Source organism: Eleutherodactylus coqui, chromosome 1 (genome assembly GCF_035609145.1).
Source record: "Eleutherodactylus coqui strain aEleCoq1 chromosome 1, aEleCoq1.hap1, whole genome shotgun sequence".
Classification (NCBI taxonomy): domain Eukaryota; kingdom Metazoa; phylum Chordata; class Amphibia; order Anura; family Eleutherodactylidae; genus Eleutherodactylus; species Eleutherodactylus coqui.
The window spans coordinates 444,043,083-444,069,846 of NC_089837.1; the positions used below are offsets into that span (position 1 = coordinate 444,043,083).

Here is a 26,764-nt window from a genome sequence, read left to right on the forward strand (position 1 = left end):
AAAAAAGAAAGTGTCAAAAAAAAAAAATCATTACTCACCTCCCCCGGCGTTCTGCGGCGCTGCTGCAGGCTGTCGCTCCCTCCTGGTCCCTGGCAGAGCATTGCTTTCTGGACGCAGGGCTTGAAATCCCCGCCTCCAGAAAGCTACTGTGATTAGCTAACACACGCCGTCAGCCAATCACAGCCATTCAATGACATCATTGTCATTGGCTGTGATTGGCTGAAGGCACGTGTGTTTTCTGGAGGCGGGGATTTCAAGCCCTGCATCCAGAAAGCAATGCTCTGCCGGGGACCAGGAGGGAGCGACAGCCTGCAGCAGCGCCGCAGAACGCTGGGGGAAGTGAGTAATGATTTTTATTTTTTGCTCCGCTGTATTCCCGGCATATAAGGTGACTGTTGGGGGGTCGTCTTATACGCCCCATCGCCTTATACGCCGGTATATACGGTATATTTTTTTTATTTTTACACATTTCTGGATGAATTGCAGGGAAGGGCTTCTATATTTAAGCCCTTCCCAACAATTCATTCCGCGCACGCCGGCAGCCCATTGCTTTCAGTGGAACCTGCTGTATTGCCGGCTCCATTGAATTCAATGAGCTAACATCGTTCTTCTCTGCCACAGCTGTTACTGCTGTGGCAGAGGAGAACGATCTTTATGCTGACAGTGCGGGGGGGGGGGGGTGGCACTCTTGCCGCTATTGTGGCTTAATTGTGGGACCTGGGAACTTGAGATGCAGCCCAACATGTTGCCCCTCGCCTGCCCTATCCGTTGCTGTGTCGTTCCCATCACTTTCTTGAATTGCCCAGATTTTCACAAATGAAAACCTTAGCGAGCATCGGCGATATACAAAAATGCTCGGGTCGCCCATTGATTTCAATGGGGTTCGTTACTCAAAACGAACCCTCGAGCATCGCGATAATTTCGTCCCGAGTAACGAGCACCCGAGCATTTTGGTGCTCGCTCATCTCTAGTAGACACCCTAAATGACACGTCAAAAGTCCACCAGCTGGAACCTCAACAGACATCCAGAATAAAGTTTCAGTTCTGATTTTCAGCAGCATTGACCCTGTATTTGTGGCACACATGCCAACTTTCTCTGAAAGTCTAGGAGAATCCCAGAAAAATAAATCTCCCGGAGGAGCCAGTAAATCTGTTGGGTGTCCCACATTTTAACTTTTACTCCCCTCTCCCTATTCCTACACTTTCCTCCACTCCTGGAAATTGCCACGCACAATCTCCTGATGCCAAGTGGAAAGAAGTGAAAGAATGGAGAGAGGTGATCACCTGAGCATCTGGTATGAGGTCTGTAAATGGGTGATTTAGGGTCTATAGAAATGTGTGGCCTAGTTCTGTATGCAAAGGGGTCTGGTCTGTGGGCTCTATCAAGGGAGGTCTGGGATCTGTATTGAAAGGAACCTGTCGGCTGTGCGCCTGCAAGGCTGACGCTCATTGCATGCAGTTGGCTCCTTGACTGCACCCCTAATGAAAACGAAGAGGAATATAAGTGTAGAAATCACATCCTCCTCAACGCCCCTTCTCCATTAAGTCCATAAATTTAGTTTAAGGAGCATCTGGTCTAGGGTATTTATTAAAGAGTATCTATAGATGGGTGTAGCAGGAACCTTACCGCCTTCTTTTCCCTTTGTTCAAATCTCCCTGATGTCCCTTCTCAAAAGTTGGCAAGTACGATTTGTAGTCTTATTTTCTGAAATAAAGGGAGTTTATAAGAAAAAAAAAATCAGCTCCCAACATTGGTGGGTCCAATTATATAGACTCCTACTGTTACTTTTATACAGGGTGGACCATGAAAAAGTACCAGTCTTATGAAAGTTGTCTCAAAGAAAATCTCTGTTGTCCATAGCATCCAATCAGCTTTCATTGTACCTCAGCAGTATAAGAAATGAAAGCTGCGCTGTAATTGGTTGCTCACACGGGACGGATTTCGAGCAGAATTCTCGCAGATTGGGCGCACCGAAAATCCGTGAGAATTCCGCTAGAAAACCGCAACTGTGGGTTTTGGAGCGGCTTTGCCGCCTGCATTTCTGCTGCGGACATCTCTCTCTATAGAAAGGAGAGAGGCAGCTGCTAAAAAAAAAAAAGGATTGACATGCTTTGTCTTTAATTTCCGCGATGCATGGCTGTTTCCGTACGGGTCGGCCGCAACGGATTGGCTGCAGTGTGTGCATGAGATTTTTGCAAAAGCTCGTCCACCTTGCTGGCTAATCCTGGGATTAGGAACCGCGTGCAGAATTTCCATGCAGACAATCCGCTCTGAAATTCTGCAGCAAATCCATCCCGTGTGAACCCAGCCTAAAGCTTTAGCCTCTGTATTGTCACACAGAAGGCACAATAGATAAGGCACACATTCTGGGAATGTTCCTCCACTATCAATAATGCATTCCATAATCTTTCACAATCTCTTTGACACCTAAAGGTTATTGTGAGACATTTTAGTACAGCAAATTTTTGCTCTGCACTGACTGGTAGGGTTAACGACTACCATACATTCCAATTATATCACTTGTATACACGTGCATTTCCGTATTAGGTTACTGTACATCTGCATTTATTCTTTTTCAGTGTTGTAGATATAGGGATATGGAGATATCAGTCTCCCAATAATGCATAAGCTTTATATGCAGTTGGTATAAAGTCTTATAATAACTTCCCTCGCGCATTAAGACCTATCTCACTAGGTTATTATATTACATTGTACATACATCAGACTCTCGTTAGGTGGCGCTGCAGATGGGGCTTTTGTACCACAGCCCAATAAATCCAATACACGCCATTATTCTTAGAGGACTGTCAGAATATTTCTTATGCTTGCAAAGCTCTATTATCAAAGAAAAAAAAACTATTGTAATCGACAATACAGTGCAATAAATTTGGAAGTATCTGTAGAATCTTTTGGCTTTCAGGTCCAATTACCTTGCTAATAATACTAAGGCCTGCTCAAGTGGTCTATTTTCTATACAGATTCCTTGCCAAATCCATACCATTTTAGCATTTAATTGAATACTGTGGAAATCTACACCACTGCATGCGGATTTTGAAATCTTTGTTTCAGAAAAAAATTTGGCAAAATCCACAAGGACGTAGTTGCATGCGCATTTACGCACAAAAGTGTGCGCACACAATACACAAAAAATAGAATTTATTGAATTGAATGCGCGTATTTGGCGTGCGCGATGTGGTCCCTCGAAAAGATATGCAGCAGTCTGTATTTTCCTGCACATTTGCGCAGGGAGAGAACATATCTTGAAGTCATTATACCAATTGCCCATTTCAATGGCTGGGAGCATCAGTGCATGTTTTTTTGTGCATGCAATTGCGCACAACTTGTGCTCATGTTTTATAACAAGGAGCAAGTCTTAGGTTTGAGTACAGCTTTAAAGAGAGTAAGACAATATGGAAAGCTTAACAACAATAGTTTATTAAAATAAAGTGATAATCGAGCATCGTGATGAATAATTGTCCTTCTGTTATCCAAGTTATCTACATTATATGGACAAAAGTATTTGGACACTGCATGTTTTGCAGCTAAAGTGCTTTATTATTCTATTTAGTAATGTGTCGGCTCTCCTTTCGCTTGTATTACAGCGGCAATACGTTGAGGCATACTTTCCACAAGCTCTCTGTAAGCTTGGGGAGATATAGCTCGCCATTTCTCGTGAGGTTGTGAGAAGAGATTGTTGTGAAGATGGGCGTGGGTGGCAGTGTTGTACCCATTGCTCCAGTTCGTCCCACAAGTGCTTGATGGTATGAATGAATAGTTATCACAAAATTGGCAGCTTTTTTATTTTACCCATGCCCTTCCCAGCATACCGTTCAGCAAACTCAGTATTTGCATATTTGTTGGTTTTCTGCAGTGTCCAAATACTTTTGTCCATACAGTATATATACAAAGGATAAATGATCTATATACAACTTACATCACATCACTGGGAAGCAGCAGCATCTGATTTGTATAACAGCAGCCAGTAAGGCCACTCTGAACGGTGCCAAGACAGAGAACCTTCTCCTGAAACTGGACTGAAAAGTACCTCTTAGCTCAAGAAAGTACAAACTGGTTCTCTTTTATGTGCAAACGTAATCTAAAAACATACACCGCTACATATTGTTACACAACCATAAACACTTGATCTCTTTCCAGGCACACAATAAACATGACTCTTTACTTTGGCTCTCTGCCCAAAACAAAAAATAACTCAAAATTCATAGATGGCTGAAAGAAGCAAAATGGGGTCTAAATAATTGCGCAATCACATTTCTGACTGCGTGCAAGCAGTACAGTAAAAAACGCTATTACACAAACAGATACGCACCGTCTGAAGCACAAAAATGTGGCAGAAATGCACTCGCAAATACTCATACACTCATTTGAATCCAGCCTTAATGTGTCAATTCTTGACATGATTTACAGGTGGAAACTACGTCAGGAAGCTGCACATGGGTTTGCGCCATTCATTGCACGCTGATCATTGCCTACTTGCGGCAGAAATCTGAGGTTCAATCTTGAATTTCTGCTGCGGATTATAGAGTCAGATCAGCAGTGGAAAAATATGCAATGGATCGGACACTTTATTCACCATAAGAAGATTCCTTCATAATTCCAAACGTGTATGAAGGTACCCGAAAGGGGGTTCTCAGAGTTGTAAGAACTCTAGACAACCCCTTCCCCATGCACTAAAATAACAAATAGTGATATACTCACTTCTCCCAGCTCCCGCTGTGTCCTACACTGGCATTCGGTCACTTACTGCAGTCTCGGTTTACAGCTGCAATCTCATCTGGTTTAGGGGACATCGCAGGGGCTGCAGCCAATAGCAGACCTTAGTAACTATAAACCAGGTGGGACTGCAGCAGAAAAAAAAAAATCGGAGGTCGGGGACTGAGTGCTGTCATGGGACACAGTGGGAGCTGTAAGTATATCACCATTTGTTATTTTAATGCATGGGGAAGGGGTTGTTCAGAGTTATTACATCTTGGACAACCCTTTAAGGTTCTTGTACTTACATTCCTGCTTCAGTTTGTGCTATACTAAAAAGTTCCTAATTAAGTACTCAGTGCCCATGCAGCACTAACAAACCTTGCATAGTTTCTTACGGATGAGCAGATGGACGTCACAGATAAACACATTTGCTAAGACATTTCACGCTGTCTTCACATAGAACTGCAGATACTGCTTTGATTGATGTGTACAAGATACATTTTTAATATTTTATGACTGTATACAAGCCGTCTTCATAATCTTAACTTCTGACCTACATTTTCTGATAAGGTGTTCATGCATAATTCTAGACCGCAAAGTGGAGATGGTAGAATGCCTTTGCAGTGCCACCAATTGGGAGGTAGCTTCCTTAAAAATTGATGTCAATCCTTCTAATGGGCCATTCTAGACCGACACACAGTTAACCCATGACAAATGAAGAAGAAAAGAGGGATGTAACAAATCTTGTAAATGTGGTTCTTTTTGTATAAAATGTCCTAATTCTATGTATTGCTCCCCCTTCCTGTGTTCATGTGCAGTCTGATGATTTTTGCATCCAACTTTGCAGATAGCACACAGCCATGGCCATGTGAACACACCCTTAGATAACAAGATTTAGATTTTAAGTTTTATTTAACCTAATTTTACACTGAATGGCTATCTTATTAGAGACATCCATCTAGTGGTACATTGGCTCTTTTTTAACCTTTAGAACTTTAGCAATTCATCATGGCATCCATCCACAGGTATCTGAGGACCCAGAGTGTGCCAAGAAAACAATCCCCACATCATTACTCCACCTCCACCAGCCTTTGAGTCTCGAAAGTTGCCATACACATTAGATAACTGTCAGCCAAGCACTCATTTGGTCAACAGCTGTTTCTCTTGACCCCCACCACGACCATTACTATAAATGTGCACATTCACCTCAGTCAAGCATGTTTATTGCAGTAAGGCCAAAGGAATATGAATGCGTGCCGTGTCATTCCAAAAAAAAAAAAAGAAAAGAAAAATCAATGCTCATCTATTCTTCCCCAGGCAGTCCTCTTATTGCATCTTTTCCCCGCCAATCTTCTTGGGCTTCTCCAGCCCCCGATTCATGTCACCTCCAGCCAGCCGGATCCTCTTCTTCCTGTGATGTTATGTACATTCACAGGCATTCTGCTTCCTGTAAGTCAATGTACACAACATCACTAGAGACGTAGTGTTCACTGCCTAGCAGGGAATGTTGAATCCTATGCCGGGCTTTTGCCGGGACTGCGCAAGCACGCTGTATGGCAGCAATAGTATATGAACACTCGTGGCGACAACGCGCATGCGCAGTCTCGACAGTATGGATAGCACTTGGATGCAACCCATATGCTGTTCACATTTCATGAATCCATTGATAAGAAATGCAGATAAAGTGTGCCTATTTCAGGGTTTTTTTGCAGACGTGAAAAACCTATAACATGTTTTGTACGTTGGTGTGCCTAAAGCCTTAGGGTGAGAAATAAGCTAATTCTAGCCACTTCTGTTATGACTCTTGCTGGTACTATGGATTTTGTAAGCTGAAATTGGTTTGATATGGCTAGGCTGGGGCGTGGCATCTAAAGAATCTCCTCATTCTTCACCCATTAACCCCTGCAAGGAGGCATGGACGTTGCTGGTGGGATTTCCAGGCCACTGCGTAGATGTAATATCATTAGTTGGATATCATGATGGCTAGTTGCAGCTTTATCCAAATGCACCAGACACCAGGCTGAGGCAGGGTAGGAGTGATCTCCCCCTCTAGCTCTGCCCAGCCAGTCGATCTTCCTCTATGCAGGAGCATCTTGTAGAGCTACATGGATCGTCCTCCTCCTGGCTCTGTCTCCTCCCTTCTTGTCTTCCGAGGCACCACTGTCAGCTCAATGGTACCCTCACAACACAATCACTTAGTTCTGATACTGACTTTATGTCGTGATCTTGCTTCTGACACTGTATTTCTGTTATGAGCTTTGTACCAATGTACTGAGCTTGGTTTATGCTGTGTTTATGTTAGGAGCTTGGTTCTGGTGCTGTATTTATCTACTGAGATTAGTTCTGGTATTGTATTTATGTTAGAAGCTTTGTTCTGGTGCTGTATTTATGTTAGGAGCTTGGTTCTGGTACACTTATTTATTTACTAAGCTGTCTTGGTGTAGGTATGCATAAATAAAAAACACATAGGGTGCCATCTAACCTAAGGCTGGAACTGATCATAGTCAATTATGTTAATATCCTCATCCTTAAGTCTCATCACATAAGACCTTTGACTTTCCTTGATAGCTTACACTTTATTTCATTTTTAAAATAACCTTTCCTTTTATTCTTCAATAAACATGGCTGACTGGAGATAAAATCCTTTGTCAGATACAGCCTGCTTGATTTTTCATTTTGAGATAAAATATACGGAGGAAAATACAGTGTAAATGTACAATTTCCCCACTCTTCATGTGCAGCATCCGAGGAGCGGTAAAATGTAACCGGAGGTTACCTGCAATCTTCTTCTCACTTGTGACGCCATGGTTCTGTCCTCTGCAGTAAATCTTAGTGAAGTAAATAACTATATCCACACACAGGGATACTTTCTGGACAAACCGGGAACAGTCGGTAATGTCCGTTTACTGTAACTTCAGCAAGTTTTAACATATAAAAGTACTTTGGCACAAATTACACTTCCAGAAGCTTGTGTGACAGGCAGGACTTCTCGGGGTAATCCAGGCAATCCACAGTCTGAGTTATCTGTGTGATCCCGCTCCCCGCGACTCTTTCTCCCTCCAACACACTACTGGTCAACACTCATTCTACTGGTGCCTATCTCTCTCAAGCAGTGATCCTTCTTTCCTCTCTCAATGCTTAATGCTAGCACCGGCACAGGGTAGGCCCAGGCCAAGCAAAAGGGTATTGCTCAGCTTCTTCTATTCCACATGGAGAGACCGATTAATGGCTGTGGGGTTCACTCGCTTGCAGACTTCCTAACTGACTCTCACTCTTTGCGAGCAGATAGCGACTCCGGCTCTCACTTTGCACAAAGACACACACATTTTATATATCACAAAGTCACATGACACACAACAAGATACATTTTCCAGACATAACCCAGACATTAAGCCATTCAGTGCTGCAGAGATGCAATACACATACCAAATGCACACTACAATTAAAGGGGTTGTCCCGCGATAGCAAGTGGGGTTATGCACTTCTGTATGGCCATATTAATGCACTTTGTAATATACATCGTGCATTAAATATGAGCCATACAGAAGTTATTCACTTACCTGCTCCGTTGCTGGCGTCCCCGTCGCCATGGTGCCGTCTAATTTCAGCGTCTAATCGCCCGATTAGACGCACTTGCGCAGATGGGTCTTTTCCCTTCAGCTCGGCTCGGCAGCAGCGGTGTTCTGGCTCCTCCCCCTTGTTTGCGCCATCGCGTAGCTCCGCCCCGTCACATGTGCCGATTCCAGCCAATCAGGAGGCTGGAATCGGCACACGTCATGGGGCGGAGCTACGCGGTGACGCGTAGAAGGGGGCGGAGCCAGAACGCCACTGCTGCCGAGCCGAGCCGAAGGGGAAAGACCTATCTGCGCAAGCGCGTCTAATCGGGCGATTAGACGCTGAAATTAGACGGCACCATGGCGACGGGGACACCAGCAACGGAGCAGGTAAGTGAATAACTTCTGTATGGCTCATATTTAATGCACTATGTATATTACAAAGTGCATTAATATTGCTGCCGCGGGACAACCCCTTTAAGACACGGACAGCATAATGGCACGAGACAGACATATAAAATTATGGAGGGGCCCCACTAGTTCTGGGCCACTACACATGTAATGGTTAATAGTTTAACGTAAGAAATTATTGGAGGTTCTCGTGTAGACTAAACACTAGCAAGTTCCACTGACTTTCAGCTTCTTTCTCTTCTGCATCCAAAGTCTCCATGATTAACTGATTCTTTTATTAACTTCTTGCCTGAAACCATATCTACACTACCCTTTTATAGCTCAGGGTGCATGCAGTATAGTTTAATAAAGGTCTATGCACAGGTATGAAGGACAACAAACCAAGGTACATTAGGCCAGGACTACACAGCAATTGTCGTTGTGCAATATGATGATCACAATTTTGCATTGCGACATTGCATCTCATGATTGTCAATGTGGCTGTACATTGATATAATGTGACAGCAATGTCACAATCACAAAACTCCAAACCTGTTGCATGTCAGAAGCCTTACAGCATAGACCAATGAGGTAGCGTCACCGCCTCTCACATGTGACATGATTTATTTATTGTTTTTAACAGTAAAAATCGCACCTCTAAAACAAGTCGTAGACACATCACACACTATTTTTGTTTGTGTGTCTTTTATGCAACATGGCCTTTAGGTTTGATATTTTAGTAACAGAACACTCTGTCATGTTAATAAATTTATGATTTATCTTAATGCTTCTCAAGTCTGTCAAACAGTACCCAAATAATGCCATACTAAAGAGTACCAGGGCAGTATTTTCAGCCTTTTACATTCTTCTCAGTCCTCAGTTTCCCCCCAGGATGTCCTTGGATCGCTTTGGAAGATGAACATCCTTCTTTGGAGCACGTTTCCGCCAGTGGCAGCACAACTCTCCTTCTGATGGCACATAACCCACTGATAGTAAATCTGCTCCTCTGGCACCATCTCTCTTATTTAGCAGGACCAACCTAACTACCCTCTCCCTACTGGCAACAAATCTGCTCTCCTCAGGGAGCAACCCCCCCCCCCCCCTTCCTTCTCCAGAAGCTAATCTATCTCCAACTCTAGCAAGACAATTCATTTACATTTCTGATAGTTGGGGTTTTTCGGTATTCCTAATATTTAGACTTTGTCACCCCCAACCTACAGGCGTACATTAATTGGGTACAATAACTTTTAGCTTAGTATTGCTAAATACACTCATTGTCAAAAAAAAATCAAGCACCTAGAAGTTGTCGTTTTGCTACAAAACTCGGCATGTAGGTACATCTCAGGCAGTTATATAAATGATTAGAGTTGTGGCGTGATAAGATGGATGGTCTTACCACCTGAGAACCTATCAGTGGTTCCACCCTTGGTCTATAAAAAGGCCCTCAGAGGCTTCTTGTGTGTGGTGGACCTCTTTTACTGCTTGTATAGAGCTTGTTAACCACTAGACACCTTTATGATGCAATTGAATAGATTTCGCGGGGTGAAGACTGGGCGCTTTATTTGAAAAGCTGAAAGGTCATACTCATGAATTGCCCATCACCTGTGCATTCTGCGCAGACTGTTAGGAGGTGTTGGGACTAGTGAATGTGTGAAGGCATGCACACAAGGCAACCGGATTGAGGAAGGTCGACAAACCACTAGTAGAGGATCGTCCGACAAGCACAAGCAGCTCTAAGTGTTTCATTCTCCGCCATCCAGAGACAGGCAGCACCATAGTTACAGGCCCTTCTGTCTTACAGGCACTTGGCAGAAGGACATTTGGTCTCATGGCACCCATTATGTATAATACCTTTGACGCCCACCATCACCTCCGTTTGCAGCTGTGTCATGAATTATGAAATTGGACTGCTCAGGAGTGGAAACGAGTTGTCTTCCGCAACGAATCCAGATTGAGTTTGGGCACTCCCAATGTCTGTGTTCGTGATTTGAGAACTACCTCAATCCTACCTTTGCTGTGGAATGGCACACTGCCCACACTGTTAGTGTGATTGTCTGTGGGGCCACCACATATGACAGTCACCCCTAGTAGTGATACGAGGGACAATTACAGCTCAGTGATATGTTCAGGGTATCCTCTAGCCACATGTGTTGTCTCTCATGGCAGGGCATCCAAGAGTGCGTGCACAACATTGCCACACTTCCGTGGCCTTACCCGGTCTGCAGACTTATCGCCAATAAAACATGTATGGGACCATCTGGGACGCCGACTTTGATAGCTTACAAATTTTCACAATGTAGAGGCTCAGTTTCAGCAAATGTGGACTGATATGCCGTAGGATACCATATGGAACCTGTATGGCTCTATGCTCACCTGTATCACATCTTGTATCCAAGCCAGAGGCGGTACAACAGGGTACTAAAGCCTCCATGCCCGCCCGTATCACTTCTTGTATCCAAGCTAGAGGCGGTACAACAGGGTACTAGAGCCTCCATGCTCATCTGTTGCACATCTTGCATCCGAGCTAGAGGCGGTACAAAAGAGTACTAGAACCTCCCTTCAAGCGTTCAGTTTTCTGCAATGAATTATCCTTTTGCTCTGTTACTGTAATCACTTATATCAACATTACAATCACACAAAAAGTTTCATTCGATTTTGACAGCTTCTAGGGGAGGGAGCTTTTGGACAATGAGTGTAGATACCTGTCACAGAACTGAGGTCCGGTACTAGTAGTCCCTAAAAGCTGCCCGCAACCCCTGTCCCTACCTACTTGCCCCCCTGGGCTAGGCCCCAGGGTGACTGTCCCTATACTCACTAGGGAAGCGGGGTAAGGAGTCAGATTTAGAAACAGAAACAGAGACAAACAAACACCAATGCAAGTCAGTAATAGAGCCGGCGGCCCCTCAAGCCACCGGTCCTGACAATACCCTAACAATAGATTTTAGTAGTGAAAATGACTGCGGACTCAATCCTTCTTCCCAAAACTACAGAAGTACAACAAATTTTTGTACTAAAAACTAAGATGTAGTGATGATCTTGACTATGTAACAATCTTTATAGACACATACTGAGACTTTTTTGTCCTTGATAATCCCCTATATAATTGGTATAGAATTGTATATTACAAGCAGCTCCCTCCCATAAACTATTATTTGTAAATTATATATTACAGTTTACAAATGATCCTGACGTGAATCTGGGGGAAAGCTACACCAAGTGATTTCCAGATCTCAGCTGATGTTAAAAATACCCTGAGCTTTTATTCCTGTGTGGCAGAACACACACGAGACTGCGGAGTCAGAGAACTGTGCGAAATTCCATGTTCCTCGCCGTATTGTGCTATTCATACATTTTTTGCAAGCATATTTTACTATTTGCAAACCTAAATATAGCTCAGTGAATGAAAACGTCTGCTAGTTTATGACTGAGGTCTATGTTCTAATCTACCGGAATTTATTTCTTTTCCTGTGCATAGTTAAAATATATATATATATACTCACGTGGGGGCAAACCGTGCACAGCGTTATATGGAGCGAGAACTTCAAACATAGCATAACCCCCTTTAACATTGTAGAAGTCAGATACAGAACGCAATGGACCTGCTAGTCTATATTTGTTAGATAGGACCTGTCACCACTCTGGACATGTCTGCTTTAGTAAATACAGTACTTATATTCCTCATGCAATAAGAATTTTTGTTGCATTATTCCTGTTTTAATGGAAATGTATGAAAAAAATTGTTATCATTCTTTTTGTTAATGGGATGTGTCCCTATATAGTCAGACTCCGTCCAATCACAGCTGACACACTGTACTGACAGTGAGAATAGTAACACCCAGTTGCCTAGATTTATTCATACATTTCCAGGAGGAATAACAGAGGAATAGTACAATGAGTTCTAAGAAAACAGGTTTCAATATTATTTTATGGGAAATGCAAGTATTTACTAAAGGAGACATGTGAGGAGAGGTGACAGCTCCTCTTAAGGGTGCTTATTCAGGAGCACAATCCACAACAATTTATGGCTAGCATAGGTCTCTGCTTATTCATGCCGCTAATGCCAGGCTTCATGCACATTTGTGAAAACTGAAAGGGTTGGTATAACAGCTCAAAAAGTTTTAATTTCGGTACTTGCCCCAAAATTGCAGCTTTGTGGTGCCACAAATTTGACACAAGCCAGATACAAAAAAAAAAATGGGGCATTTGTATTAAGTGCCGCCGTTCTGTGGCAGTGTTTCATGCAGCTTTTTGAGGCAAAGCCAAAATGGGATTATAAAGGAATGGGAAATATAAAGACATTTCTTTTCCTTGCTGGATCTTCTTTTGGCTTTGGCTCAAAATTTGGATGAGAAACTGCTGTAGCATAGCATTTTTTCGAAAAACGGCATGTGTGAAGCCACCCGTAAAAGGAGTATTTTGCCAATATAAATGATGTCATATTTGTAAGATATTCCATAACTTACTGATTATTAGGGTCTACTTGGTCCTTACACTTACAAAACTACGGCCCCTTTAGGATCCCCTCTGCACAGCATTGCTCCTACTGTAACTAAGCAGTGTGTAGAGAACTGCAACTCAGCACTATTCAATGAAATGGGCTGCAGCAGCCACACCGTGCTGGGTCAGGAGGGATGCTGTGCAGCCTCTTTATTCTAGTGACTGCAGGATCCTAGTTATATGGCATTGCCTAGATTGATCAGAAAACCCCTATCAATTATGAACTGAACTTTTACATAATAATGAAATTGTTGCTGTATCCATTGCTGGGTCCAGTAATTTGGGAGGGGTTTCTGCACATACCAATGAGTGCTTCTAGATTGTGCAAACGTCTAGGGTGTCAAAGTTAGCGTCCCAGATCCCATATAGATCCCATACATATTTTATTGTTGACCCCCTTGTGTGTGCAGCCGAGCATTATCCTGCTGCCTCTTGTAAGCCGGCATAAGAGGAACACATGTGGCTGCAGGATGTGCTGAACATATCACTGAGCAGTGATTGTCCCTCGTACAACTACTACGGTAGGGGTGACCGACTGTAATATATGATGGCCCCTCAGACAATCACACTATAGGCCAAGGCTGGAAGCATTTTTAACCCTTTAGTGAAGGAGCTTTTTTGCTTTTTCCATTTTCGTTTTTCCTCTTCCCTTTTAAAAAATCATAACTCCTTTATTTATCCATCGACGTCGCTGTATGAGGGCTTGTTTTTTGCGCGACAAGTTGTATTTTTCAATGGTACTATTTATTGTACCTTATATTGTACTGAAAAGCTTTAAAAAAAATTCTAAGTGGAGAGAAATGAAAAAAAAACAAAAAAACATTCCACCATCTTTCGGTGCGTCCTGTTTCATGGCGCACAAACTGCAACAAAAATGACCCAATAACTTTATTCTATGGGTCAGTTCGATTACTACGATACCAAACTTGTATAGTTTTTTTTGCTGTACTACTTGTATTTTTTTTTTTAAAGATATTTAATTTTTTTTTAAATTTTTCTCTCTCCATATTCTGCGCACAATAACTTTTTTAGTTTTTTGTCGACATAGTTCTGTGAGGGCTCATTTTGTGCGGTATGTCCTGTTGTTTCCAATGGTACAATTTTTGAATACAAACAACTTTTTGATTGCTTTTCATTACATTTTTTCTTGGAGATAGGGTGACAAAAAAAAGCGCATTTCTGGCGGTTTCTTTTTTTTTTTCAGACGTTGTTCACCATGCGGGGTAAATAATGCATTTCTTTGATAGATCAGAGTTTTATGGACGCAGCGATACCAAACACGTATTTTTGCTTTATTGTTTAGATTTTTTTAATGCAAATATGGCAAAAGGTTTTTTTAAAAACTTTTATTACTTTTGTTTTCAATACAGTTTGGGCGTCAGCTGTTTACTACAGCTGACACCCGCGGGTAATAGCTGCAATCGGCTGTGCGACCGATTGCGGCTATTAACTCTTTAAAAGCCGCTGTCAATTCTGACAGCGACATTTAAATGCCCCGTACGCCACCCCCCCACGGTGAGATCGGGGGAGCCGTGCAGGTGTCATGGCAACCAGGGGTCTTCTAAAAAGGCCCCAGGGCTGCATTAGGAGACTGCCTATCAAGCCATACCCATCAGATAAATAAAGGAGTTTTGATTTTTTTTTAAGGGGGAAGAAAAAATGAAAGTGGAAAAAAAGGGGGGGTCCGCGTCATTAAGGGGTAATAAAACTTTGTTTTTATTTTTAAACTTTCTTTAAGTCCCCAGGGGGGACCACAACTAGCGATGCTTAGATCACTTATGCAGTATGATGTAATGCCATAGCATTACATCATACTGCATTCTGATAGGCAGCCTACCAAACCACCCCACGGGGACGGCTTGATGGGCAGTCTGTCAAGACAGCCATGGGGCCTTTCAGAAGGCTCCCAGCTGCCATGACACCTACATGGCTCCCCCGATCTCACTGCGGGGAGGTATATGGGACCTCTGAACATCGGTCAGGGGATTTAAATGCCGCTGTCAGAATTGACAGCGGTATTTAAAAGGTTAATAGCCGCGATCGGCCATGCGGCCAATTGCAGCTATCACCCGTGGGTGTCAACTGTAATAAAGAGCTGACGCCTGCACTGCATGGAAGGAGAGATATTAGTGTATCTTGATGCCACTAGGAAGTCCTGGTGCAGTGAAGATTGACAGGGGGGTGACGCCCCCTGTACCTGATTGGCTGCACAGCAGCCTGCCAGCTAGGTCCTGAAGGGGAACTAGAAGTTACCTTGAAAAGACATGCAGCAGTCCCTGATGCAAAGGCACTGCCAGAGCTCACACGGCCTTCCTCGCCACCGAGGCACAAGCCGCTGGGTTATTTCACAGAGGCAAAAGCATCCAGAGGAAGGTTTTCCGGTGCCGCTCCACAACTGTTAGAGCCACCTCCAAGCGATGTACATTGTGCATACCGGCGGCTGCAGGAAGGCGACAGGGCTGGGTGGAGACACAGAGTGTAATCCGATGGCCGGCCACTGCTTGACCACACTCCGCCAGCTTTCCCCCAAACCCCCAGCAGATGCCTCTTTACCAGCAACGGGGAGCAGAAACGAAGAGCTGCCGAGTTGTCATTGGGGGAGCACCTGGCACAGATCAGTCAGTCTCGACGGTGGCTGAGAGCAAGCAGTGATAGCAGCATGTCTCAGCGGGGGAGCGTCCTCCACGGACCTAACTGCGGAACACAAACGCTGTTGCCGGCAGCTGTGAGCAGGGGAGCAGCGGACAGGAGGTGACAATACACGCAACGCAGTCTGGCAGCTGTGAGCGGAGGACATTAGCATCAGGTTACATTTGTGATGATAATGCTGCCATGTTACAGCGGTAACATGGCAGCATTTCCCACAGTAAATGTAAGCCTCATCAAAAATGTAACCCTGAGCCAAAGACTGCAGGTAACGCTGACATTTCTTGCACAGCGTGCTACCAGGACCTTACACCCTTGGCCCTATTGGGAACTAGGGGTGTGAGGAGCATTCCTCCTGTCAAACCCCTAGCTTCCGGTGGTGTCAAGATACACTAATACCAGAGGGAGATAGCTGCGCCATCTCCTTCCATACACGTCCTGCAATGGCAGGATGTAAAAAGACTATTGGGCCATCACTAAGGGGTTAAAGCTTCAGGTGCAAGACTGTTCATTTTAGGGACTTCCTTTTATTGGGCCAATTGTTCATTACCATATTCAGAGAACTAGAATTTTTTTTATTTTTCCATCTATGATGTTGTGTGAGGCCTTGTTTTTTGTGGGATACACTGACGTTTTCATTGGTACTATTTCCATGTGCAGATAAAAAAATGTTGATTGCTTTTTATTGCATTTTAAGGAGACCAGCTGTTAAAAAGAAATGTAATTCTGACATTGTTTTTTATGCATTATTATTTTTACTCCATTCACAGTGTAATATAAGTGCTAAATTAACCGTAGTTTGCATATCTGTGCGGTTACGGAAATACCAAATTTACAAATCACTGGTCAGACCACACATGGAATATTGTGTACAGTTTTGGGCATCGGTACTCAAGGAGGACATATCAGAGCTTGAGCGGGTACAAGGGTAGGCAATTAAAGTAATAAATGGAATGAGTGGACTACAATACCCAGAGAGGTTATCAAAATTGGGGAGATTCGATTTAGAAAATACACGTCTGAGGCACAACCTAATAAATATGTTTAACTATATCAAGGACAATACCTAGATCTCTCCTGTGATCTGTTTATATCCAGGACTGTGACAAGGGGGTGCTGGGTGACTGTACGCCTAGAGGAAAGAAGGTTTCTATAGCGACATAGAAGAGGATTCTTTACTGTAAGAGCAGTGAGACTATGGAACTCTCTGCCTGAGGACGTGGTGATGGTAAATTCATTAAAAAAAAAAAAAGTACAAGAGGGGTTTGGATACCTTTCTTGAGCTATATAATATTATAAGTTATAGTCACTGATTACTTCAGAAGGGTTGTTGATCCAGGAATTATTCCGATTGCCAGATTGGAGTCAGGAAGGAATTTTTTCCTTAATGGCGAAGTCAAAACGAGCATTCTTTTGGGCGTGCCTATGAGAGCAAAAAAAAACGCGTCTGCTAGAGCCATTGGTTTCCTAGGGTGTGTTAACATGTCCATCTTTTACAGGCACAAGGTACTCGCCTCTGCAAAAGATAGGACATTCGTGTGCCTGGAAGGTCTGTGCTGCGCGTAAAAAATTCTCACAGCGAGTCCCCTCATCACTGAACACTGTGACAGCACTGTCAGTGTTCAGTGACAAAGGGACTCCCCTGCCCCAGCTGTGGCAAAGGAACACGATGTTCTCCTATTACTTTCAATAGGGCCAGTGCTGCTGCCGTCAGCCCCATCAAAAGCAATGGGATGCAGGCAACCCCCGCAGTGATTTTAAGGGTAGGGCTTTCAACATAAGCCCTTCCCTGAAAATCATCCCTAGTTTCCTAAAATATCACTCACCTAGCAGTGCTGTCCAGGCTCCGGCACGTCTTCTCTCTGCAAACTTAGCACTGATATAAAGCACTTTCAAGGGGCATGGATTTAAAAATCCCGCCTCTTGAAAGTGCTGGTCTGATTGGCTGAGTGCTCATCAAATAAGAGGCAACGCTCAGTCATTCATTGAATCAAGGAATGGCTGAGCGCTGTGACAAATCACAGGCAGCGCTCAGCTCTCATTTAATAAATGGCTATGCGCTGCCTCTTGAAAGTGCTTTAGATCAGTGCCGGGATTGCAGAGAGGAGACATGCTGAAGCACGGAAAACGCTGCTAGGTGTGTAGTAATTTTTTTTTTCTACACCTAGAGATGATTTTCAGGGAATGGCTTATATTTAAAGCTCTTCCCCAAAAATCACTGCGGGGGGTTTCCTGCATCCTATTGCTTTCAATGGGGCTTGCGGCAGCAGTGCTGGCTCAATTGAAAGCAGTGGGCACGGAGCTATGGTCACGCGCATTTTGCTAATGCATGGAGCGCGAATTTTTTTGCACACATTTTGTTTTGTTTTTTGCTGTTTAGCTTGTTTATCTTCCCCTCCCTCCCATTATTTTCGCATGTCTCCCATCCTCTGCACATGCTCAGAAATAAAACCTGATACTAAAATGAAAAGGCAAAACAGATGAAAACAGATGGCTTTGCATTTTTATCAGTCTCTTATTGACTACAACGTACAAAACAGATCAGTTTGTGTACCGCGTTTGTGAAGCGGTCTCCTATATTGTTCCAGTGTAAAAAGCAGACTGGAGATGGGAAATTGAGAAACGGATTGAAACTGAAATATTTTGTTTTAGCTTTGCTGGTCCCATGACGTACTAGGTAGACAGAAATCAAAAACACTAGTGTTAAATGGCCCTAAATGATTCTAAGTTGCCTATTTGTACATTTTGGGAAAAACAAGTTTTGGAACAATTTTCTTTACCAATAAAACGTTTATCAATAATACCTTTTTACTTTGCTCAATAACACCCAACAGATCTGAGTGGATGTCCGACTCTACACACATACACGGTAATAAAATACACTCAAGTTTCTAATAGCGTCTCATAGGGAATTCTTTCCAGACACTCGCACTCCTGTACGCTGCATCCCTTTCCACGTTAATACCTGCTTGGAAATCCTAGCAGGAAATAATTAGGAAATTGCAAAAAATTTGATACAGTGTATAAGGCATTGTGGTTACACACACCTAACGCTGCGGTGAAAAAGTTATTGCGTAGCTAACAATAGCCTGATGACCTCTACTTCTGGAGAGATAGCGTAAGTCAATAAAGCTGAAGGTAGGCTTGGAAGGTAATTGAAGGAGAAAGAAAAGGTTGCCTTGTATCAGACTGGAAACTTTCATAGCTGAACATCTGGTCTGGGATTTTCTATATCTTTCTCTGTCAGGGTAGGAATAGCTGCTGTAGTAAGGGGGGTTACAGGGAAGGCGGCGGAGGGGAGGGAGCAGCAGCAGTGGAGAGTCAGTAGGACATGCAGTGTGGGGAACCTCTGGTGTAGTAATGTATCTAGGCTTTGAAGAAGTGCTGAAAGCACAAGGCATTGCAGGGCACACTGGCTTGTTGGTGTATCACACCTCCTCCTGGGACCTTCATTTCTCCATCTAGCTGCTGCATTCCCAAGTAAAGTGCAGGAATGCTGTTGGATTTACAATGACATCCAAGAGGAGATCAGCCAAATTTCTGCTGAGGAGGTCTCTGAGCGAGCAATTAAAGGACTCCACAACCAAGGCTTGGGACCTGCTGTGGAAAAATATCCGGGAAAAGCGCCTGGCAGGTCAGTCCGTCCCTGCATCCAGACACAATGCAGTAAAATGACACTCGCCTATAGTGCTTGATACTTCTGTTCTGCAGTCTCAGTAGGTAATAGTGTCTGCATGCTGACAAGGTGACTGCAAAGAGGGGTAAGAAGACTGTAGGCAGACCAGGGTGATTTGTGTGTCCTATGCAGTGTCCTTGCAGCATTTCTTTACATCTTGCAGTGCAGATGATGAACGTGAATAAAGCTACATTGTAACAAGAGGAGATACAGGAGTTTAGCAGGTTGTTTAATAGAAGAAGCATCACTGGTTGTGCAGCTGCCAATGCACAGAAGATTTATGTCATAGTAAGTTATTAATAGGTAGATTTATATAGGAACTCACATGACACTTCTCTAGAGGTGGGATCGACTACATTGCAGGTGTCTAACACCTTACGTAAACCGCAGCATGATACTGTGACTTCTGCAGTCTGTTCTGTAGGTTGCTGATACACATGCAGGTTAGATTCAGGGTTTGATGCAGTCTTTGAAGGCAAAACCAGCAGTGGATTCAATAAAAAGGAGAGAAGTAGTGATATGTATCCTTAATACTTCTTTAGGATCCAAACGTAATGTTGGCTTCAAAAACTGCATAAGAAAACCTGCATAAGTGACGTCACATCACCCTAAAGTCACTTTCAGATGAGCGTATGCTAACTCGTGTTTTGTGGACCAGATTATGAAGCTGCTGTTAAACTATGTTTTTATTCACATGGCCGTATTTTAAAAACACAGCATGACCTATTTCTTGTTAGCTTTTGCCTCCATATTAGGGCGACTGTGTCGCCTGGCATACAGCAAGTATGTAATGACACTGCATACTTGCTGTGGGCTGCCAATCACCATGCACTATCTCGCTGTGTATGCGCGCCAAAATGGAACATGCTGCAATCTTTATTGCACATGGATTTCAGGCAGTATGTGTGAGCGGCAACATGGAGCCTATTGGTACAGAATATTCTGCGCAGAACACGCAGTCACCACACGTTGGTGTGAAGGAGCCCTTAGTATTATTTTCTATTGGGCAAATACGGATCAGTATTTGCGCAGTAGAAAATAAAAAACAATGACAAAGAATACAGAATAAATCCGGGTGAAATACTGATGATGTGCAGTTGTAATGTCATCTGTAACATATCCGTATATATGGGTCTGTACTACGGACATGTTACAATCCTCTCCTCTGAAACTGGCCTAGTATGCAGCATCTTAAAAAGAATTGGGTGGTTCCTGATTTTGACTTACCTTGTGTAGAGATGGTTAGTGACCACTTCTCTTTAGAACCTACTAACACAAATCCTGGATGGATCCGTCGTTAAGTGATATTCATTACTTTTAGGGCAAGATATTGATAGAAATATAGTAACGTGCATCATCAATTCCAAGTCTCCAACGTGACATATTAATTACAGGCTGCAGCAGCCAGTCACAGAGTCTAGCATTTGATTGCTTAGCTCATGATTGGCTGCTGCAGCCTGGAAACAATCCATCCGGCCTGGAAACAAAATGTCACTGAGGAGACCCAGAACTGCTGATAGGGCCAAGTGATGATCCGGGAAATGAGTTTTAGCTGCTTGATTATTTTTTGCCTTGGAGGACTTGGTTTCAACTAAATATATTATCCTGTACTGCCCATTTATGTATGTTTTCCTATACAGAGTGTCAGGACCGGCAGTTCGTGGGTCCTTCATGCCCTCGCCGCCGGTCCTGTCTCTCAGGCTATTGACGGGCGGCGCAGTAGAGCCCCGCTCCTCGTTACCTCCCCTGGCCGCCAGGTTTCTCCGGTTGCTAGGGACGTGGCGGGGATCGCTCTGTGTCGCGTCCTCGGCACCATGGCAACCCGGCACGCCTCTCCTGCTCTGAAACCTGTAGGGCTAGGGGCAGGTTCTCCAGCACTGTTGGCTGTCCCTGGCTCCTGTCGGACTCCCTGCCCCAATCAGCTGCTGGGGCGGGAGTTCTGACAGGATTTAAACCTGCCTGTGTCTTCTTACCAGTGCTAGTTTGATTGTCCTGCTACACCCGCGTACCTCGTGTTTTGACTTCTGATTTTGACTTCCTGCTTTTGGACCGGACGTTGCCTTGCCTGACCCTCTTGTACCACGTACCTTCTTGTTGCCAACCCGGAAAGTCTGACCCGCCTTGCTGTTGTTTGTTCCAGTGTCTGTCTGTTCATTAGTCCCAGTGTTCCCCTTCCTTAGTGAGTGTAGGGACCGTCGCTCAGTTGTTTCCCTGGGGCTTAGCCTAGGGGGGCAAGTAGGCAAGGACTGGGGTTGTGGATTTCTTCAGGGACCTCCCGTTTCCCAGATCCCAAGCCATGACACAGATCTGAAAAAAAAAAGATAGCTCAACACACCCTGGCCATATATATGCCAAATGACACACTTTTGACATTGGTCCAGTCCATAATTAGTTATGTATATGTACACCATATAAGCACTACATTTTCCAGCGTATATACGCCAAATGTGTGGATGAAACATGGTGAGAACCAAACCTAATATGTAGTTTTTATTTTAATTTTATAATTTTCCCTTCAAAAGCAAACTATTATTACAAATAGACACTGGTTCTTGATATTTCTGATGTTACTTTCTGCTTTTTATATGGTCTTTCCTGATATGAAAAACTTTTTGTAGAATCAAGATACAATATGAGTCTTTCAACAACAGTAGTTAAACATGACCTCGCCCCGACGATGGCCAATTATCTAGAAGTGTCTGCTGGACTTCAGCTTTTGGCTGTTATATTAAACTAATGGACTGTGGAAGAAATCAGTTCCTGGTTGGTGTAACAGTAGTCCCATATATTAGTTCTGTTTGGACAGTGGTTTATGCCGGGGCCAAATACAACTGATGCCATTTTGGTTCATATTTTGAACTGGTCCAATGTCCATAACCATAAAAAGCTGGACTGGAAAATACTGCATGCAACATCCTTTTTTTCTGTCCGCTGCAGGGAGGCATCCATCGTCAAATCTTATGTGCTGAACACCATGAACAATCCCATAGAAAACTATCAGATTAGTTCTGGCATCAGTTTCCCTCCAGCCTTTCACTACAACACCAGAGGAATAAAAACTCAGACAGCCACATATTCGGGATCCTGGGCCAACATATGTAGTACCTGTGCTCAGCATCGTTTGGCACATGTATGTTTTCACATAATCTGCTTTATGGGGTCTTTTAGGAGATCCACCTGTGTATTTCAGGCAATTGTCTGGACAGCAGTTGTGAAATGTATTCCTGTAGTATCAAAATTGCACCTATTGTGATGGAGACAATTTTGGAGAATCAAGCAGGATGTAGCATCAGGGACTTTAGTTTACCCACAATGTAATCTCATCAGTAGTATAAAGACTAGCACTTACAGCTGCCACTTGGTCCAACAGATGCAAGCTGTCATAAACCAACCTGTCTGAGCATGTTCACATGGGGCAGATTTGCTGCAGATTTTTCGTGCAAGTTATTTACAGTGGCAGCAAAGTGCATGCGATTTTCAAAATCTTGTCCACGTTGTGGAGAAAATCTGCATAAAACCCATGCGAAAATTGACGTGATACAGAATTATCCCACAACCTAATTATGCTGTGAAAAGGGCAATATCCGCCTGAGACTACGTGCACACCAGCCATCACTGGGAGTTGCACCTGAAAGACTCAGGCGCATCTTGCATTGTACAGCACAGTCTGTGTCTAATATACACCGACATGACACATTGCCAAGTATTGAAGAGAAGTGCAATGAGCTTTTTCACACAGACCAATGGTCCATGTAAAGCAGCATCCATATTAGGGCTCCTATCCACGGGCGTAGCGATATCCCGAGGCGGAAATCTGCCGCCGCCGGGGAGAACTGACTGTTCTCCGCGCTGAGCCTATCTGACAGATAGGCTCACCGCAGAGAATCGCGGCTAATTGCAGCAGACTAGGATTTAAATCCCGTGAGCGGAGAATCGCTATGACAGCAGGGCTGCGCTTTCCATAGTATTATCGCCACGGAAAATGCAGTGAAGAATCGCCCGTGGACAGGCAGTCTTATACAAATATGAGGGGGAACCCAAAAGAATCAGGAATTCATTTATTAAAAATAATCTATTTATTTGTACATTTTCAAACTTCAGTTTCCTTCCCAGTACTTTTCATTTGAAGCAATACATTTGTCCAAAAAGTTTTTTCCACTGCTCAAAGCATTTTTTAAACTCATCGTTATTTATGTCTTATAGCACTTGCGCCATTTTTTGTTTCACTTCAACATCTTTTTAATCCGAGGAAATAAAAAAAGTCGCACAGAGTGAGATTGAGTGAATACAGAGAGTCAGGCAAGGGCGTCATGCAAGTCAAAAATGGCTTAACTGTCAGTGCTGTGTGGGCAGGTGCGTAATCATGATGGAAGAATTAGTCTCCTGTTTGCCACATATCGGGACAGTTTCTCTGTAAATAAACTTTTCAAAACTTTCAAATAAAAACTTTGGTTGACTATATGTTACAAATTCTGAGTGCACTATCCCTCTCACATCAGAGAAACAAATGAGAATTGTTTTCACCTTTGACTTCACTTGTTGCATGAATCAACCAAAACAAAACTGGTGAAATACGCTCATGTGCTGAGGCCTTGCTGTCTGATGTAAATATGTTACACAACTTTTCATTAGAAAATTATGCCTTAGGGCAGTGATGGCGAACCTTTTAGAGACCGAGTGCTCAAACTGCAACCCTAAACCCATTTTTTATCGCAAAGTGCCAATACGCCAGGGGGCCGCGATTGTCACCACGTATGATTTTACCTCCGTCTTTATAAAGAGGACAGGGCTGCTTCAAAATAGACAGGGTGCAGATTTTGCCTGCTTTTTGGATGTGAAAAGGCTGCGGAACTTGCCATGGAAATTTCTGCTAAGGACATTCTGCAGCATTTCTGCCACGTATAAACATACCCCAGTAGTAATAGCGACCCCGCAGTGGCCTCACCAGTAATAGTGACCCCCAAAGTGGCCTCAGTAGTAATAGTGACCCCCCCAAAGTGGCCTCAGTAGTAATAGTGACCCCCTCAGTACTAATGGTGGCTCCACACAGCAGCCTCGTTACTAATGGTGGCTCCACACAGCGGCCTCGTTACTAATGGTGGCTCCACACAGCGGCCTCGTTACTAATGGTGGCTCCACACAGCGGCCTCGTTACTAATGGTGGCTCCACACAGCGGCCTCGGTACTAATGGTGGCTCCACACAGCGGCCTCGGTACTAATGGTGGCTCCACACAGCGGCCTCGGTACTAATGGTGGCTCCACACAGCGGCCTCGGTACTAATGGTGGCTCCACACAGCGGCCTCGGTACTAATGGTGGCTCCACACAACGGCCTCGGTACTAATGGTGGCTCCACACAGCGGCCTCGGTACTAATGGTGGCTCCACACAGCGGCCTCGGTACTAATGGTGGCTCCACACAGCGGCCTCGGTACTAATGGTGGCTCCACACAGCGGCCTCGGTACTAATGGTGGCTCCACACAGCGGCCTTGGTACTAATGGTGGCTCCACACAGCGGCCTCGGTACTAATGGTGGCTCCACACAGCGGCCTCGGTACTAATGGTGGCTCCACACAGCGACCTCGGTACTAATGGTGGCTCCACACAGCGGCCTCGGTACTAATAGTGACTCCCCACAGTAGCCTGCATAGTAATAGTGACTAATACAGTGGCCTCAGTAGTATTAGTGACTCCCCACAGTCACCTCGGTAGTAATAGTGATCCCCCACAGTAGCCCGAGTAGTAATAGTGACTCCCCACAGTAGCCCGAGTAGTAATAGTGACTAATACAGTGGCCTCAGTAGTAATAGTAACTCCCCACAGTGGCCCCAGGAGTAATAGTGACCCCCCACAGAGGCTCCAGTAGTAATAATATTACTACTGGGGCTGATATAGGGGACACTATTACTAATAGTATTTCCTATATCAGCTCCAGTATTAATATTGCCCCCCTGACACCCATATACTTACTTTCTCCTGCTGCAGATTTTACAGAGGAAATTTCTGATGCAAAAAGTCTGTAGCGCTTCTATTATGTGTGAATATACCCATATCTAGGTTTTCCACATATCTTCTCAGTCCATCGGGCCCACAGGTCCAGTGTCATCAATTGAGATCTTCAATACCAGGTTTTGCGGTGATTCCGTGCTATATCCTATTGTTACTCCTAAAGCCCCTGCTGTACAGTCCTGTCTCCTCCCATTGTCTGCAGCTGAGATAGTGCGGGCTCCACTGGGCTTGTACGACTTCTCCTGGCTTCTCTCCACTGCTGCCAAGTATGCATCAAACAGAAGGGCAGCGCATGCGTGCCCATCAGTGTAGAGCACAAGCGGTGGATTCACTAGAAGAAAATGATAGCAAACAAAGTTTCTTTGGCACTTTTTTCTATAGAGAACCATATGAGAAAACTTCTGAAGAAGAAGTGCCGTACCTAGAGCATGCTGCTATTTGCTAAAAAACTGCACTAAATATGATAAACGCCACTACGAAAACCATAATGTTTGTTCTGCATTTTAAAATCCCCATATCTGACCACAGTGTTTTTACACCACCCTAATACACGGTGCAGATTTTGATGGTGATCCGCCACAAAAATCTGACATATATTTTGTGCTGTGGATTTTGATGCAAATTCACACGATTTTCGGTCGCACTGTGGCCGTGACACAGCCGACCGTAAATCTCCTACACCTGTGTGAATGAACCCTAAAGCTAGACTCCCACAGCTGTTTCTGGATGCAGTTTTTGGGGCGAATGCGATGATAAGGTACAAAATACAAAGTGATACTTTTCTTGAGTATCAACTGCATCAAAACCTGCCAACTAAACTGCATGAAAATCTGCATGTGTAAATCCAGATCTGTACTCATAAAATACAGGCTGGGCCATGGAAAAGTTGCGCACCTCAGATCCCGACACCGCACTTTTATGAAAGCTGGCTTGTTGCCCATAGCAACCTGTCACAGTGCAGCTTTCATTTCTTATATATTTTTGATTAGTTACTTTCCGTGGCCCACCCTGTACTTCTTGCTCATATTGGATGAGATTTAACATAGTATGTTAGGCTGAATGAAGACAATGTCCATCTAGTTCAGCCTGTTTCAACCTCCTTGTTGATCCAGAGGAAGGCAAAAAACCCCAAGAGGCAGAAGCTGATTAGCGCTTTCGGGGGAAAAATTCCTTCCCGACTCCATTTGTTTAAGACTGTTAGGTCATTATAAATAAAAGGACTGATTTTGTTTCATATGAGAAACTGCCTGTGACCATGTATTCTCTGTGACTCTTCAT

The 26,764-nt window shown here is 43.9% G+C and overlaps 1 protein-coding gene across 2 annotated transcripts in view; it reads left to right on the plus strand.

The window, feature by feature from the left end:
- Nucleotides 1-26,764, plus strand: part of STARD13 (StAR related lipid transfer domain containing 13) — a 305,534-nt gene that overhangs the window by 112,519 nt on the left and 166,251 nt on the right. Inside the window, exon 1 of one of the 2 annotated variants that reach the window (XM_066582888.1) lies at nucleotides 19,273-19,435. The exons of the other annotated variant lie outside the window; for it this stretch is intronic. Coding sequence (XP_066438985.1) covers nucleotides 19,312-19,435 — 124 coding nt within the window. The 5' untranslated portion in view covers nucleotides 19,273-19,311. Of the gene's footprint in view, nucleotides 1-19,272; nucleotides 19,436-26,764 lie in introns of those variants that run through there. 2 annotated transcript variants of the gene reach the window in all.